General features: G+C 44.1%; 1 protein-coding gene across 1 annotated transcript in view; it reads left to right on the forward strand.

The window, feature by feature from the left end:
• Nucleotides 1–668: 668 nt before the first annotated feature.
• Nucleotides 669–15635, forward strand: part of LOC127676098 (stAR-related lipid transfer protein 9-like) — a gene marked incomplete at its 3' end in the record, with an annotated part of 36920 nt that continues 21953 nt past the window's right edge. Inside the window, exons 1-3 of the mRNA XM_052172022.1 lie at nt 669–853; nt 3177–3246; nt 5863–5979. Of these exons, the coding sequence (XP_052027982.1) occupies nt 807–853; nt 3177–3246; nt 5863–5979 (234 nt within the window). The remainder of the gene's footprint in view (nt 854–3176; nt 3247–5862; nt 5980–15635) is intronic.

The raw sequence follows: 15635 nt of genomic DNA on the forward strand, positions 1-15635 counted from the left end.
CCCAGCACTTGGGAGGCAGAGGCAGGCAGATTTCTGAGTTCGAGGCCAGCCTGGTCTACAGAGTGAGTTCCAGGACAGCCAGGGCTACACAGAGAAACCCTGTCTCGAAAAACCAAAAAAAGAACAAAAGAGAGAGACCGGATTGAACGCTGCACTCCAGGCTGACCTCAAATCACCATGTATTTTGAGTTCAATTGACCTTGAACTCAAAATATTCCTGCCTCAGCTTCCATGATAGGCTCCACTTGATTTTTGACCTTAAAATTTAGCCGCAGTTTTGACATAGCAGGCCAACAGGGTAGAAAAAAATTACTAATTTCCTTCATGAATTTTCAAGTGTTAGCTAGAAATTCAGTCACCAGATTTTAGAACAAAAGTGGCACGCATAGTGGAGTCTGACGTGCGTGGGTTGAAACGAGACCAGGGTTGCTCAGCCCACCTGTCTCACGATTGGCCGAGACTCTGTGGGCCCTGCCCCTCTTGGGCGGTACTTCGCGCTTGGGCGCCGGCGTCCGCTCGGCGGGCCCCGCCCCTGCTGGACGTTTGCAGGCACCCGAGAGGGAGCGTTCAGAGAAGTGAGAGGGTGGAGCGAGGCCAGGAGGCCCCGCCCCACAAGTCTGAGGATTGGTTGACGCCTTAGTGGGCCCCGCCCCCTTGGGCGAAGCTGGGGCTGCGGTCCGGAGGCGCGTGGGACGGGCGGGGCAGTCTGTGGCTCTTGCAGTGCCCGTGGCTGGGTCTGTTCGCTGGACGCCGGCCAGGGATGCTTCCGCCGGACCGCTGTGTGGGTCTTGGGTTGTGGCGGAGGGATGGCGAATGTGCAGGTGGCCGTGAGGGTCCGGCCTCTCAGCCAGCGGTGAGTCTGACAGGAGGGGGCGCCTGAGGGGTCAAGTGAACTGAGAGGAGCGCGAGATCCCTGCCCTCCCCTGGGTGGACTGGCGCGGAGGGAAAAAAAATAAATCAAACACAAATTATCCCGGGGACTCGGGTCCACAAGGCCTGGAGGGACGGCTTCGCATCCTAGGAGATAGCGATTCCTGTGTGGCTCCAGGGGTCGCTGCCCTGAGTGCATATCCGTGGTGACTTGCCAATTAGAGTTTAACCTGGCTTGGGTCTTGGTGCACCTAGTAGGGTCTTTCTCTCGGAGCATGACACGAGGAGGTACAAAAGGATGGGCAGACTCCACTCCTTTTGGTGTTCTGGGAGTAGCCAAGTGAGGACTGGAGGCTGTGTGTTCCTACATACATACACATGGGGTTGCTCTATGAGGTCGTAGGAAAGAAGAATTCTCAGGATATGGAAGGGAAATTGAGGCCCAGAGAGACTACGGTTTCAACCCGCACTCAGCAGTTGATGTGATTTAAAGACTGGTCCTGTGACATAGGGGAAGTTTCTCCAAACATCTCTTCTTGGCATCCTCAGTGCTGGTTCCTTTTTTTTTTTTTTTTTTTTTTTTTTTTTTTGGTTTTTTCAAGACAGGGTTTCTCTGTGTAGCCCTGGCTGTTCTGGAACTCACTCTGTAGACCAGGCTGGCCTCGAACTCAGAAACCCACCTGCCTCTGCCTCCCAGAGTGCTGGGATTACAGGTGTGCGCCACCACTGCCCGGCTTCAGTGCTGGTTCCTTGTGCAGGAGCCTGATTCTGCACCTCAGCCCCTGAGGCGTCCAATGTGAAGCTGCATACTTGATCCTCTTTTCCTCCCACTTGGGTAGTCAGAGAAGGCTTTGCACAAGAGTTGGTATCCGAACTGTTCTGAATGATCTTTGAGTTTTCTGACAAGTAAGGAGAAGTGCACGGTTCTCTAAGAACAGGAAGAGAAAGCAACGTTTAGGCTCTTAGGGTGTGGATGGAAGCCTTGCACACCTGCTTGGATTGAAGCGGAGATTGATAGGTAATAAAAATGGCAGAGTGTGGTTCTAGACCAGACGACATGTATTGGAACTACTAGATTTTTTGGGGAACCGAGGTAAAAAACAGGCATTGTCTCCTATGACAAAAATGGGATTAGGTCTGCCCTTTAGAGGCTATCTGCTTTGAAAAGTTTTGACAGAATGAGAGCAGTGAGATAGAAGGAACACAAAAGAGTGTACCCCAAATTGCTGTGTTTTGGTTGGTAAATGGCTTTTAAACATCTGGCTTTACATCACTGCCTGTGGTGACTCAGGGCTGGGGGCTTCCTGGAAGTAGCTGCTGTCCAGGAGGAAGTAGCGCCAAGAGAACTTATTCTTTCCAAGCTGTCTTTTAGGGTTCTTAGGATAGCAGCATCGATCCTTTACTCTTAACTTTTAGTTCCTTGGAAACCAGGAATTTCAAATAGCATGGATTAGATTAAGAAAATGATGTTGAAACTCCTTTGTTACTTGCAGTCACTGCTAAGAATAACATATCTCATCCAACAAAAATGAAAAACAACCAGGAAACTTACTTTTAGCATCAGTGTAGAGCCTTGAGAGTAAGTGGTAGACTGTCAAGCCTCCTGATCTCCAGGAGTGAGCAGATTTTTAGCAGGCTCCCTCTTCACAACCATAGATTCAGAGGCAGTTATATAAACAGTGTGATCTCAGACAAGAAGTTCAGACCAGACCATTCTTCAATTTCCACAGAATTCTGCAGAGATAGTGGCACCGTTCATTGAGGCTGTTTTGCATGTGTAGAATCTGCTAATTATGTAGTCTGTACTAATATTCAAATAAATCATCAGCACTGATAATTGTACTTGTGAACGAACCATTAAAGTCACCTAGCCAAAACTAGCATTATTTTTTCCAAATGAGAACATTGTCTTATTTAAGTTCTAAAAGCAGGATTTGACTTGCTACACCATGCTGTTCCTTTCTGAGCTGCTCAAAATTATTCCTTTTTTTTTTTTTTTTGGTCCTCCTTTGTCCTATAGGGCTAGAGATGACCTTGAATAAAATAGCAGCACAGAAGGAGTTTTGAAACCCTAGCCTTGACCTCAGTCGTTTGTCACTGTGAGATGCTGTCCTTGTCTATCTAGACTCATTCACCGTAGAAGAACATCTGCCTATTCTGCACTCTGCCCCCACTGTCCTGTACTTTTCACAGGATGCATTAATTTCCCCAACTTTTTTTAGGGCTCTTAGGATACATGAGAATCAGTCTCAGAAAATTAAACAAAAAGCACTTTTTCTCATTTAACTTCTGTTCTTATTTCTTAGGGAGACCAAAGAAGGGGGAAGAATTATTGTGGAAGTTGATGACAAAGTGGCAAAAATCAGGAATGTAAAGGTAAGCCTGAAGTTTTGCTTTTTTCCTAATTAAGAACTATTAGGTGGCCTCTTGGGGTGAATATGTTTAATATATGAAAGAGCAGGAGATGGAAGAGGATAATAGAGGAAGCTTGGACCAGTCATAAAGCAAGTAAACAACAAGAGAATTGTGTTTGGATGCCAGAAGATGTGGTATTTTGGTCCATGATCTGGTAACTAGAATAGTGCCGCTCTTTTGGAAAGTGATTAGTAGCTGCTTTGAAACTAACCCCAGGGATGTAATATGGGCCATAATTATCTTAACTAGTGCCAGGGGCGATTTCTGTGTCTTTGTAATTCACCTGGACACCAGTTAACTTTATTTTGATCCCCTCAACTGATATTACTTTATCCATGGCATCCTTAGGAATTTTAGCATTTACCTGATAATGTAGGGTTTGTTTTTGGCCATAATGTGGTCCAGACATCAGACATCAACCTTTAGATCCCAGAAGGCCACTAGCCTGAGTCTTGTTGCAGATTTTCTTCTACAACCCTATTTAATTTTGGAGCACAATTGGACAGGCACAGGGAACTAACTTCCTTCCCTCCTCCTCACCCTCTCCTAGAGTCAACTTCCTCCACCCTTCCTGATGTGGACGGTGAATGCGTTTTCCTTTTGTAGACCTTGAACAGTGGAAAGAAGCCAGGGAGGTGACCACATGACAACTGCTGTAGTTAGCTTCTGGTATAAGCTAGCATTGCCAAGAACTGAGGAAGCTGAGGCAGAGTAGAGGTTATCTAGACCCCAGTCTCAGAGCTATGCCCTCTCTTGTGTAACTTCTGTGATGTGATTTGTTTCCTCTTAACATTAGCTCTTGAGAATGGGTCCTGCCAAAGTTTAAACAGGAACTCCAGGCAGACAAAGGACCTTTCATTGCCTGCCTCCTCTTACTTATCTCTCTTGCTAATCATCTCAGCGTACTTTGGGGACTGGAGAATAAGCTTGGCCAAGAGCAAACTTTAAAAAAATGCTTATTTATTATTTTATGTGTATGGGTGTTGTGCTTACATGTATGACTGTGCACCACATGTGTACCTCGTGCTCAAGGAGATCAGAAGAGGGCATCAGATCTTCTTTTCGGGCCTGGAGTTACAGATGGTTATGAGCCACCACATGGGTGCAGGAATCAAACCTGGGTCCTCTGGAAGAGCAGCCAGACTCTGAGCCGTCTCTCCAGCCCTGAAGAACAAATTTTAGTTTTCTCTCTACAAACCTTGGCTGTTGGCTTCCCTAAAGTCTGTTATCTATGAACAGGCTCTGATTCATGACAGCCAGGGTTTTCTGTAGTTTCTGAGTAGCTAATGTCAGAGTTGCCTTTGCTCTTTCAAACTTTATTCTTCTATAAAATGTGTATTTGGAATATATATCCCCTTAATCTTTACCTGGACACTCTTAGTGCTGAGTTCTCCTCAAGGAGCATTCCTCTGTAAGCCTTGCTTTCCCTCCTGGAGGCTGGCAGAGGGCAGTGGAGCAGCCAGCACACAAAACATGCCTACAGACTACTGTGCTGCTGTAGCATCTGCCCATTTTATATTTGTGAAGTAGGAATTAGTGGTGTCCATTCTTGAGATTTTTTTTCTACTCTCTGAAGAAGATAAAGGAAATCTTTGCAAGAGACGTGGTTTCATAGGAAGACCATTGTCACCTGAAAGCCAGGGTTTACATTTAAATAGTAAGACTAGGCATTTCTGTGAAGAATGTCATTCTCCCCAGTACCGAAGACTCAGTGCAATTCCAAGTTTTGGCCCTACCCTCCTCTGCCTTCGGCCACTGGATTGTTCCTGGTTGTTCTATCTAATACTATTTCCAAGACACTGAGGGTAGATTCCTGTAGGACCTGTCAATGAAAGCTCCAGATTGATGAAATCTCTTGGACCCAGGGACTGTACTACTCATATGCTGTCAGTATCCTCTGCAGACATCCATAGAGAAGAAGTGAGTGAGGAAGATATATATCCCTTACAGGATTTCTCTCCTGAGCCGTCCTATAGCTCATGTGTTTGTAAAAAGGAGACATGTTAGTGTCGTAGTCATATTTAGTTCTCTGGGTCTCTATTTGTTTCTAGTGAGATGGAGAAAAGTGTGTTCTCTCTTCTTTTTTAAAAACATATTATTTATTTGTTTTTATTTATATGAGTACACTGTAGCTGTCTTTAGACACACACCAGAAGAATGAATCCGATCCCATTACATATGATTGTGAGCCACCACGTGGTTGTTGGGAATTGAACTCAGGACCGCTGGAAGAGCAGTCAGTGCTCATAACTGCTCTTCTTTTATGGCTTCCAGTGGTTAGTCCAGGTCTCTGTAATTACAGGAGAACATAGTCAAGATCTCCTGTCCAGGGCTGGAGAGGTGGCTCAATGGTTAAGAGCACTGACTGCTCTTCCGAAGGTCCTGAGTTCAAATCCCAGAAACCACATGGTGGCTCACAGCCATCTGTAATGAGATCTGGTGCCCTCTCCTGGAGTGTCTGAAGACAGCTACAGTGTACTTACATATAATTAATAAATCTTTAAAAAAAAAAAAAAGCTCCTGTCCAGATTCCAGAGATACAACAAGGAAGACATTAGATTCTGTGCTTAATTTTAGGTGGACAGTCGACCAGAGAGCTTTGGAGACACCCGGGAGAAGGTTGTGGCATTTGGCTTTGATTACTGCTATTGGTCAGTCAACCCAGAGGACCCTCACTATGCATCTCAGGAAGCGGTAATGTCATTTTCCCTTCATTCTCCTTTTTACAAATGTTTGCTGTAAATTTACTTTTCAGTTTATTATGGCAGTTGCAGGCTGGAAGTACTCTAATTAGAACTTTAATATTTAGAAAATCTCAATGCAAACTGGTTTTCAAGGAGAAAACTAATTGTGGACGGTTTAAAGTTATTTCCATAAGAGCATTGTCGCCTCAGTTTTTATAACCGTATAGTTATAGCATAGAATCTGTAGATTAGCATAGAATCTCAGTGATGGCTGTTATTTATGATCCATTGGTTAGTATGGTAGTGAGTGGCATCAGTTTTTTGAAAAATGATTCCAAAAGGTGGGAAAAGATGGCTTGGTGGAGGAATAGGAGCTTCGATAATGTCCATTTCCAATTTGGGCCTCAGTGTGATTCGTGTGGGGTTTAGTGCAATTAGTCTTCGGCTATTGTAATAGATCATTAGGGCTCACCGTAAACATGGCCTTGAATTGGGTGCAGCAGGACTGAGGAATCCTAGAGGCTGATATCTCATTAGGATCTTAAATGTGTACTTGAGCTCCCACACAGAATCTGAAAGGGATAGTCAGATAGTTTTCCAGACTGTAAGAGTGTATAGAGGTCAGTTCCAAAGCTCTGCTGGCTGAAGATTGAGAGGACTGAGGTGTTGTTGGTTATCTTCTCAGTGCCTTGTAGTTTTTGTCTATCTCTTTCTCAAGTTGCCCAGGCATCTAGAGATCTGGTCAGTGCATCTTTAGGGCTTCTTTGTTTCTGGGGGGCAGTAGCAATGTATTGTATTGCATTGGTTGAACACTGTAGAAGGTTATGATTTCAGCCCTCATATGGTAGCAAGCCTTGCTAGACCACAACCAATCATCCTCATACTGGCAGTCATTAAGGTACTTCGTGACAGTTTAACCCTAAAATTGAGAACACACACACACACACACACACACAGAGAGAGAGAGAGAGAGAGAGAGAGAGAGAGAGAGAGAGAGAGAGAGAGAGAGAAGGCATGGTGGCACATGCCTGTGCAAAGTTGCATGATGAATCTGTGACTATAAATTACCCTTTTCAGAGTTATGGAATAGTATTTTAGACCTTAATTTTAATTATTTGTGTGTGTGTGTGTGTGTGTGTGTGTATGTGTGTGTGCACATGAGTGCAGTACCCTGGGCCTGGCTGGATATAGATGCTGGAAATCAAACTCAAGTCCTCTATAAGAGCAGTATGGGTTCTTAACCTCTGAGCATCTTCCCAGTCCCATGGGTCTTTGTTTGTTTGTTTGTTTGTTTGTTTTTTGGTTTTTTGAGACAGGGTTTCTTTGTGTAGCCCTGGCTGTCCTGGAACTCACTCTGTAGACCAGGCTGGCCTCGAACACAGAAATCCGCCTGCCTCTGCCTCCCAAGTGCTGGGATTACTGGCATGCGCCACCATGCCCGGCTGGGTCTTTGTTTTTTGATCCTAACATGCAATATATGTTAGGCATCTGCCTACTGGTATTGGGGACACTTCCACTGAGATCTTCAAAGATTCAGGAAAGTCACCACTGGATAGAAGACATTGGTCTTTTCCTTCCTTCCTTCCTTCTTCCTTCCTTCTTTCCTTCCTTCCTTCCTTCTTCCTTCCTTCTTTTCTTTCTTTCTTCCTTTTTTTTTTTTTTTTTGGTTTTTCAAGACAGGATTTCTCTGTATAGCCCTGGTTGTCCTGGAACTCACTCTGTAGACCAGGCTGGCCTTGAATTCAGAAATCCACCTGCCTCTGCCTCCCAAGTGCTGGGATTAAAGGCATGTGCCACCACTGCCTGGCTTTGGTCTTTTCATTAACAGAACATATGAGCATTCTAAGAGCTTTTCAGGCCATCTAAGAGGGTGGTACACTGTGTGTGTGTGTGTGTGTGTGTGTGTGTGTTACTACCATTTTTGTGGTAGCATATCATATAATGAAGTACTTGTTAAGGTAATTATGTTAAATGCCCACCTCATAGGTAGAATGTGAGTTTCTATGTGCTGTGGCTCAAATCCTGAATGACCGGTCTCTCACAGCACATGGAAGCAAGTGCACACTTTTTCTACCCCTTCTTTGAAGCAGGGTATTCTTCCTGGGACCAGCATGCTCCACTTGGGAAACTCATCTAACTTCATCCTGGTGATGAGCCAACTATTGGTGTGGGAGTTCTCTGCTCACACACAGTGCATTTGCCCTATTGTATATTTGTAAAACTTCCTCAAGGAATTTTAGCTCAGCTCTACCCACCAAGAACAGCAGTGGCTGTTCACAACAAACTAGACTGAGTCAAAAAAAAAAAAAAAAAAAGCATGCCCTGCCCTTTGCAAAGCAATCGCCACTACTCTCCTGGGAATCTTCATCTTAAAAATAGTTTGTTGTTTGGCTAAAATACATTACCCAAACCAGTGTAACTTTTCAAGATTAAAAATTGTATGGGTAGCTGGGCAGTGGTAGCACATGCCTTTAATCCCAGCACTCTGGGAGGCAGAGGCAGGCAGATTTCTGAGTTCGAGGCCAGCCTGGTCTACAGAGTGAGTTCCAGGACAGCCAGGGCTAAACAGAGAAACCCTGTCTCGAAAAAACCAAATCCAAAAATCAAAAAAAAAAAAATTCTGTGGATAAGTAGCTTTTTCTCTCTCTAACCACTGAATCTAAAACTGAAATTACAGTAGTGAAATGATGTGGTTGCTAGTGTTTTTATAGTTCTTTGGTCTTCGTAGTACACTGAATCCCAAACACCACACAATACTATAAGCCTTTCAAGAGGAGAGAAAGAGTGGAAAGAAAACAGAGAGAAGGGAGAGGAAGTGGGAAGGGGAGGAGAAAGGGAGGGAGAGAAAAAAAGAGATAACAAATTTCTTCTGCTTTGGGACTTTACTCTGAGAATGTCAGAAACCTGGAGAGAGGCCTGGGAGAGGAACCATACTTTTGTAGAACATGATTGTGTCTGAAGGATGCAGTAAAGAAACCATCAGGGTGGCTGCTCCATGATAAGGGAGCATGTTTTTTATTGTGGATAATAGACCATCCAGAGGCATCTGGAAGGGTCCAGGGCAGAGAGAATGTGATAACGCTGTGCAGGAGGTGAGAAGGGCCAGGAGGCTATCATGTGGGCTTTGAAATGGGTTCATGACGAGGGACTGAGGGAGCCTGGGAGCCAGTATGGGTTTTATAGACAGCTTTAGGCATATGTCAATGGAGAGCCATGTCTTTCCTGCCAGAGGCAAGGGAAATAACTCCTATTGTTGGATGGAACTGTTGCCCAAGATCCTGAGGAATGCTGGCTTTTATCCAACCAGCCCAGATTGTGCCAAGCCAAGACTCATTTCTGGACATATGCACTATCTAAGACCTAATAATGGTTAAAGGACTATACTGCAGGAACCAAGAGAAAAACTGCCATTACAGCACACCTCATGTGCATTTGTATGTGATTGTTTAATGACAGAATGTTGACCCAAACATGCAAAGATGGGCAATAATGCCAAGTACAGAATGTGATAAGTTTACAGTTTGCAGAGCATAGGAACTAGCTGGTCTACATGTCCATTAGAATAGAACAGATTTCAATTAATTTGCAGAGAATTATGTATTGTTAAGATGTAAGGAATAGTTTATGGAGAGTTTTTGAAATTTTTTTTTTTTTTTTTTTTTTTTTTTTTTTTTTTTTGGATTTGGTTTTTTCGAGACAGGGTTTCTCTGAATAGTTCTGGCTGTCCTGGAACTCACTCTGTAGACCAGACTGGCCTCGAACTCAGAAATTCGCCTGTCTCTGCCTCCCAGAGTGCTGGAATTACAGGCGTGTGCCACCACTGCCCGGCTTGAGTTTTTGAATTCTTATATGTGTGGTAGCTAAGTGGATTTCCAGGGTATTGAGTTGGGTGCTCACTTATGTATACCAGTAATGCCAGGAGCCTGAAAGTCTCAGGCCAGTATGGGCAACACAGAGGCCTGTCTCAAAAAAAAAGTAAGTAAATAAAACAGTGTATTAATAATAGAAAAAGTTCTAGACACCATTCAAGGTATTTTCCGGGTGTGTGCTCTATTGCATATGTCCAAGGATGACTTCAGATCTTTCTTCCATTATTATATTTCACCTTTATTTTGCTTTTTATGATTTTAAAAATGTTTTATTTAATTTACCATGTAGGTGGGTATAAATAAAGAGGTCAGAGGACAACTTTGTGGAGTCTCTCCCTCCAACTTAACTTGGGTTCCAAGTCATCAATCTTGTAAGGCAAGCACTTTTCTGCAGTGCGCCATTTCACCAGCCCTCCACCTTTAGCTTTGGAGATACTCTTTTTTTTTTTTTTAAAGATTTATTTATTATTTATTATATGTAAGTACACTGTAGCTGTCTTCAGACACTCCCAGAAGAGAGCATTATATTCCATTACAGATGGTTGTGAGCCACCATGTGGTTGCTGGGATTTGAACTCAGGACCTTCAGAAGAGCAGTTAGTGCTCTTAACCACTGAGCCATCTCTCCAGCCCTGGAGATACTCTTTTCCAGAACCTGAAGCTCATTGATTTGGCTAGGCCAAATTTGGCTAGCCAGTAAGCTTCAGCTTGTCTCTGTAGGGGCTGAGAAGGGGACTGTGGGCGGCTACAGGCATGTCTGCTGGGCTTTTTACATGGGCTCTAGAGAGCTGAACTCAGATCCGTTTGCTTGTCTGGCAGACACTTTACTGACTGAGCCATTTCACCAACCCAAGACTTTTTTAAAATATATTTTTATTTTACTTATTTTTTTCTTTTTAGAAATTTTGAGACAGGATCTCAGGTATCTCAGGTTGGCCCTTGGCTTCAATCTACATGGCTTTGTGGTTGACCTGACTGGGTGACTAGGAATGAAGAAAGGACAGACACAGGATGCAGAAAAGCTAGGATTGCAGGATCATGTGCTGTGATGGAATTGCACCAGCAGCAGCCGGAAGTCTTATCAAGTTCATTTTCTCCATCTGAACCAAGGAAGTGGTTTATTATACACAACTGAATGATGAAGCAGGTTTGGCCAGACTTAGGAAGAGGTTTCTATGGGGAAGTAATTTCAGGCTGTAGTCATCCAGGAGGAGGAAGCTTTGTTGGAGATGAAGACAGTCATTTTTAACATCCATACTTGGACCAGATGAAGTCTTTGCCATTACCATGGGTCTGACATTGGGGTCCTTGACATGGCTGTGTTCCTGTCAAAATACACATTCACCCAGGATTTTACCCACTCCCCAGAGGTCTTGAACCTGCTTTGTAACAGAAGACCTGGAATTTCTGATTTTCCTGCTTTTGCTAGGATTACAGGCAAGCACCACCAAGCCTGCTTTTAAACAGAGATGGGGATCAAACCTAGAGCCCCATGCATGCTAGGCAAACACTCTACAAATTAATGTATAATATGTATTCCTAGAAACTTATTTTAAAGGTGAAGACTAGACAGAAATCATTAAGTCAGTCTCTTTCACACACATGCATGCACACGTGCAATTTTTGCAAATACAGAATTGTCCTTAAATTTCAGGGAAATGTTTGCTGCTTGTGGTTTTGGTAGGTAGGCACCATGAACTGCAACATAGATGTCTCAGCCTAGCTGGTAGTCTGTTTTCTGCTGCTTCAAAAAGGTAAGGAGGGTATGGGGAACAGTCTAGCCTTCTCTTCTTTTACGACTTTGGAATCTACTGAACTTGGAGAGTAAATGAAAACACTGGGAAAAGAATAAAGGTGGGAAAGCAGCAGAAACCAAAAAGCTATTTTGGAGGTACAACAGGAGCAGGAAATATAAAGGACAAAAATGAAGTGGAATGGAGATTTCACTGAGCAGCAGACACTGTTAGAATAATATTCCTTTGTAGAGTGGTTATATCTTCATTTAAGGGCAGCTGTGAGCACTGAGAGAGCGAGCAGCTTCTTAAGGTCTCACAATCGAGTGATAGCACCAACAGTCAAATCCTTGACTGGTGACAGCAGTGTCTAGGCCTGCGCACACAGCATCCTTCACAGTTTTTTTTCTGTATTTCTAGTGCCACATATCCTAAATGACCTGGTAATAATTAGTAAATTAATTGTTCAATTAATAATTAGATGGGTGACAGGTAAGATAAAACTTCCTTCTTTGTTCAGAGACTGTTTTGGTTTGGTTTTAATTACATGTTTGCGTGTGAGCATATGTGAAGAGGGTGTTGGATCCCCAGGAGCTTGGGTTCCACATGGGTTTGAGCAGCATGATGTGGGTGCTGGCAATTGAACTGTGTCACTTGCAAGAGCAGCAAGCACTAGGGCTGGTGGAATGGCTCAGCCATTAAGAGCACTTGTTGCTCTAGCCAGAGGACCTAGATTTGATTCCTAGTACCCACATGGTAGTTCATAACCATCTATAACTCTAGTTCCAGGAGATCCAAAGACCTCTTCTTTCTGGCATCTGAAAGTACTATGCACAGACATGCTTACAGGCAAAACACTCACACATAAAAATAATAAAATGTAAAAGCAAGCATGGACTTTAATCTTTGTTTTTGTAGCATTCAGAATTGATCCTAGTACTTTTAATGTGCCAAGCACACAATTCTGCACAGATCTACATTCCCAGGATCACCTTCCTGAACCTTGTTGCCCATTTTAAGGCACCACCCCAGCTGCTTGGGATATAACACAGATGTCAGATTTCTCCACATCGCCTTTTCCTGGCTCACGCACGTATGAGCTGGGGAGCTCCGCCACGTGTGGGCGTGTGTCAGAGCATTTTCTCATGCATATTCGCAGAGCTATGCACATTCCATCCCTAGTGCTGTTTTTTTCAAGATGGAGGCAGAAGTAAAAGAGAGAGAAGTTTTTGAGAAAAAGCCCTTTTGTGCAGCAACTGGATGGGGCTTTGCGGGCCTGGGAGGGGGAGGGAGAGAGGCTTGAGCTGTTCACTGCAGTTTGCTCCCTCTGCCAGCAGCACAGCTGCTCAGCTCCGCAAGCATGGCCTTGTGCTTGGAAGGAAGAAGGTCATTCTTTTGGCATTGTCTAACTTGTTTTTCCCATTTCCCTAAACTTAACTGTGACTCTTAGAAGATTAGCTTTTAGATTCATAGAAATATCTGAGGAACAGAGTTCCCTGACACTAGAGGTTGCTGCTGATGCCAAATTCCTATACAAAAATAGGCAGGAAAACTAGAGAATTGTTTTAAAATGCAAAAAGTAGTTTGAAGTGGGTTTCTTTTTGTTGTTTGTTTGTTTGTTTTGTTTTCCTGAGTGAGTCAAAGTTAATAGGAATTTCTGGGACATCTGGAGCCGTGGGGGTCTAGACTGAGGAAGAGGTTGTGAGGGAGGAATACTTGATAGACAGTTTCTGAGAGTGTTGTCCTTGATGTTACCCAGTGTCTGTGAGGGAGGAACACTCCATAGCCGGTTTTTGAGACAGTTGTCCTTGATGTTACCCGGGTGGTCTCACGTGCATCTGCAATACTAAGAACTGGTCTTAGGCTCTTGTCCTGTTCTTCACACTTGGGCTTGTTCTGAGGTCCAATGGGATTGTCAACTGATAAAAGAAGACACCTGCCAATGGTGATGACTGCTCTGAAGAGTCTGTGCGAAAGTGATTTAGAAAATCATCTAAACAAGAGTAAAAAGCATTCAGAATTGAATGCCCTTTAAAAGACCCAAACTCAAGCCGGGTATGGTGGCGCACGCCTGCGCACGCCTGTAATCCCAGAACTTGGGAGGCAGAAGCAGGTGGATTTCTGAGTTCGAGGACAGCCTGGTCTACAGAGTGAGTTCCAGGACAGCCAGGACTACACAGAGAAACCCTGTCTCGAAAAACAAAACGAAACAAAACAAGGGGGGGGGGCTGCTCACTCCCTCCTCTCTTAAAAAAGACCCAAACTCTCTTTTATTTATATATGCATGCCATTGAGTTCCTTGGAGGTCAGAGGACAGCTTCGTAGAGTCAGTTTTTTCCTTCTATCCTTATGTGGTTTCTGTGCATTTGAACTCAAGTGGCTGGACTGGTGTGTCAAGAGCTTCTTCTTCTTGCTGGCTCCAAAGGTAGCCTTTTAAACAAAGTGTCTATGTATCACAGTAGATAGTTGGGTCCAGCCTGGCTGACAGCAGTTGGCTTCCCCTGAGGAAGCCTCTTTCTTGCTGAGCCTTCCCAGCTGCTAATCTCCTCCCTTTACACTATGGAGTAAGTCTAGTGCAAGTCAATAGTCTTTGGCTTAGAGAACAGCACAGCTGATCAACAAGAGGCCCATTCTTTTGGAGAATGGAGTTGGGAGAGACGGTGTTACTATGTAGCATAGGTTGGCCTTAAGCTTTCAGTCTTCCTGCCTTGATGCTGGGATTATAGGCACATGCCAGCACACCTAGCACACAATGCTCCTGAGTACACTGTTCAGAGAAGGTGTAGAGAAAGACACTGGGCTGATTTTTCTCTCGTTTGTGATCAGGAAAAATAAAAATGGCTTGAAAAAGAACATGAAAGTGGAAAAGGCACATGTTCAAGGGTCTTGAGCATGGTAGGCTTTTGTGTGTGGTGGATATTATCAAGAATTCTTGTCAAGCTGGGCGGTGGTGGTGGCGCATGCCTGTGATCCCAGCACTCTGGGAGGCTGAGGCAGGCAGATTTCTGAGTTCAAGGCCAGCCTGGTCTACAGAGTGAGTTCCAGGACAGCCAGGGCTACACAGAGAAATCCTGTCTTGGACTCCCCCGCCCCCCCCAAAAAAGAATCGTTGTCAAACAATAAGCAAAAAGAATTAGTAACCAAAACAAAAAAGGAAAAAAACTTATTAAGAAGAAAAGGAGGAGGAAGAGGAAGAGAGAAATGATTCTGCCACAGTCTAGCTGTGCTTGTAGTCTTTCCTCAGTTCTCCACTTTTTTTTTTCTTTTGAGGTAGGTTCTCTTCTGAACCTGGGGTCACCAAATCTGTCTTCTCTCCCTACCTAGCTGTAGGGACTCTCCCATTTCTGCTTCCCAAATGCCGAGATTACAGGTAGTTGCTATGCCAACCCAGCTTTTTAATTAAAAAAAAAAATTAAAGACAGAGGGGCTATGAGTGCTCTGTCCCTTGAGCTATCTTCCTCAGTCCCATAATGTGGAAAATAACACACATTTTAAGCAAGTACTTGATGAAATTTCAAGGGAGATGTATACCAGGTATGGTAGTACCTGCCTTTAATTCAGGCATTTGGGAGGCAGAGGTGAGTGGATCTCTGTGAAGCCTGCCTGGTCTATGTAGACATATATTTCCAGGACATCCAGAGCCTGTCTAAAAAAACCAAAGGGCAGGAGGTTGGCCAGGTAATTTTTATTCTCAGTGATGGGAAGGAAGAAAGAGTATTGTGGTTTGAATATGCTCACTCAGAGAGTGGTATATTAGTAGGTGTGGCCTTGTTGGAGGAAGTGTGTCACTGTGGGGGTGGGCTTTGAGATCCTCCTTCTAGTCACGTTGCAGTCAGTCTTCTATTTGCCTTTAGAACAAGATGTAAAACTCACAGCTCCTCCAGTGCCATGCCTGCCTAGATGCTGCCATGCTTCCTGTCTTGATGATAATGTACTGAACCTCTGAAACTGTGAGCCAGCCCCAATTAAATGTTCTTAAAAAAAAAAAAAAAAAGAGCCGGGCGTTAGTGGCGCATGCCTGTGATCCCAGCACTCTGGGAGGCAGAGGCAGGTGGATTTCTGAG

The sequence above is a fragment of the Apodemus sylvaticus genome, unplaced genomic scaffold, assembly GCF_947179515.1.
Source record: "Apodemus sylvaticus unplaced genomic scaffold, mApoSyl1.1 scaffold_497, whole genome shotgun sequence".
Classification (NCBI taxonomy): domain Eukaryota; kingdom Metazoa; phylum Chordata; class Mammalia; order Rodentia; family Muridae; genus Apodemus; species Apodemus sylvaticus.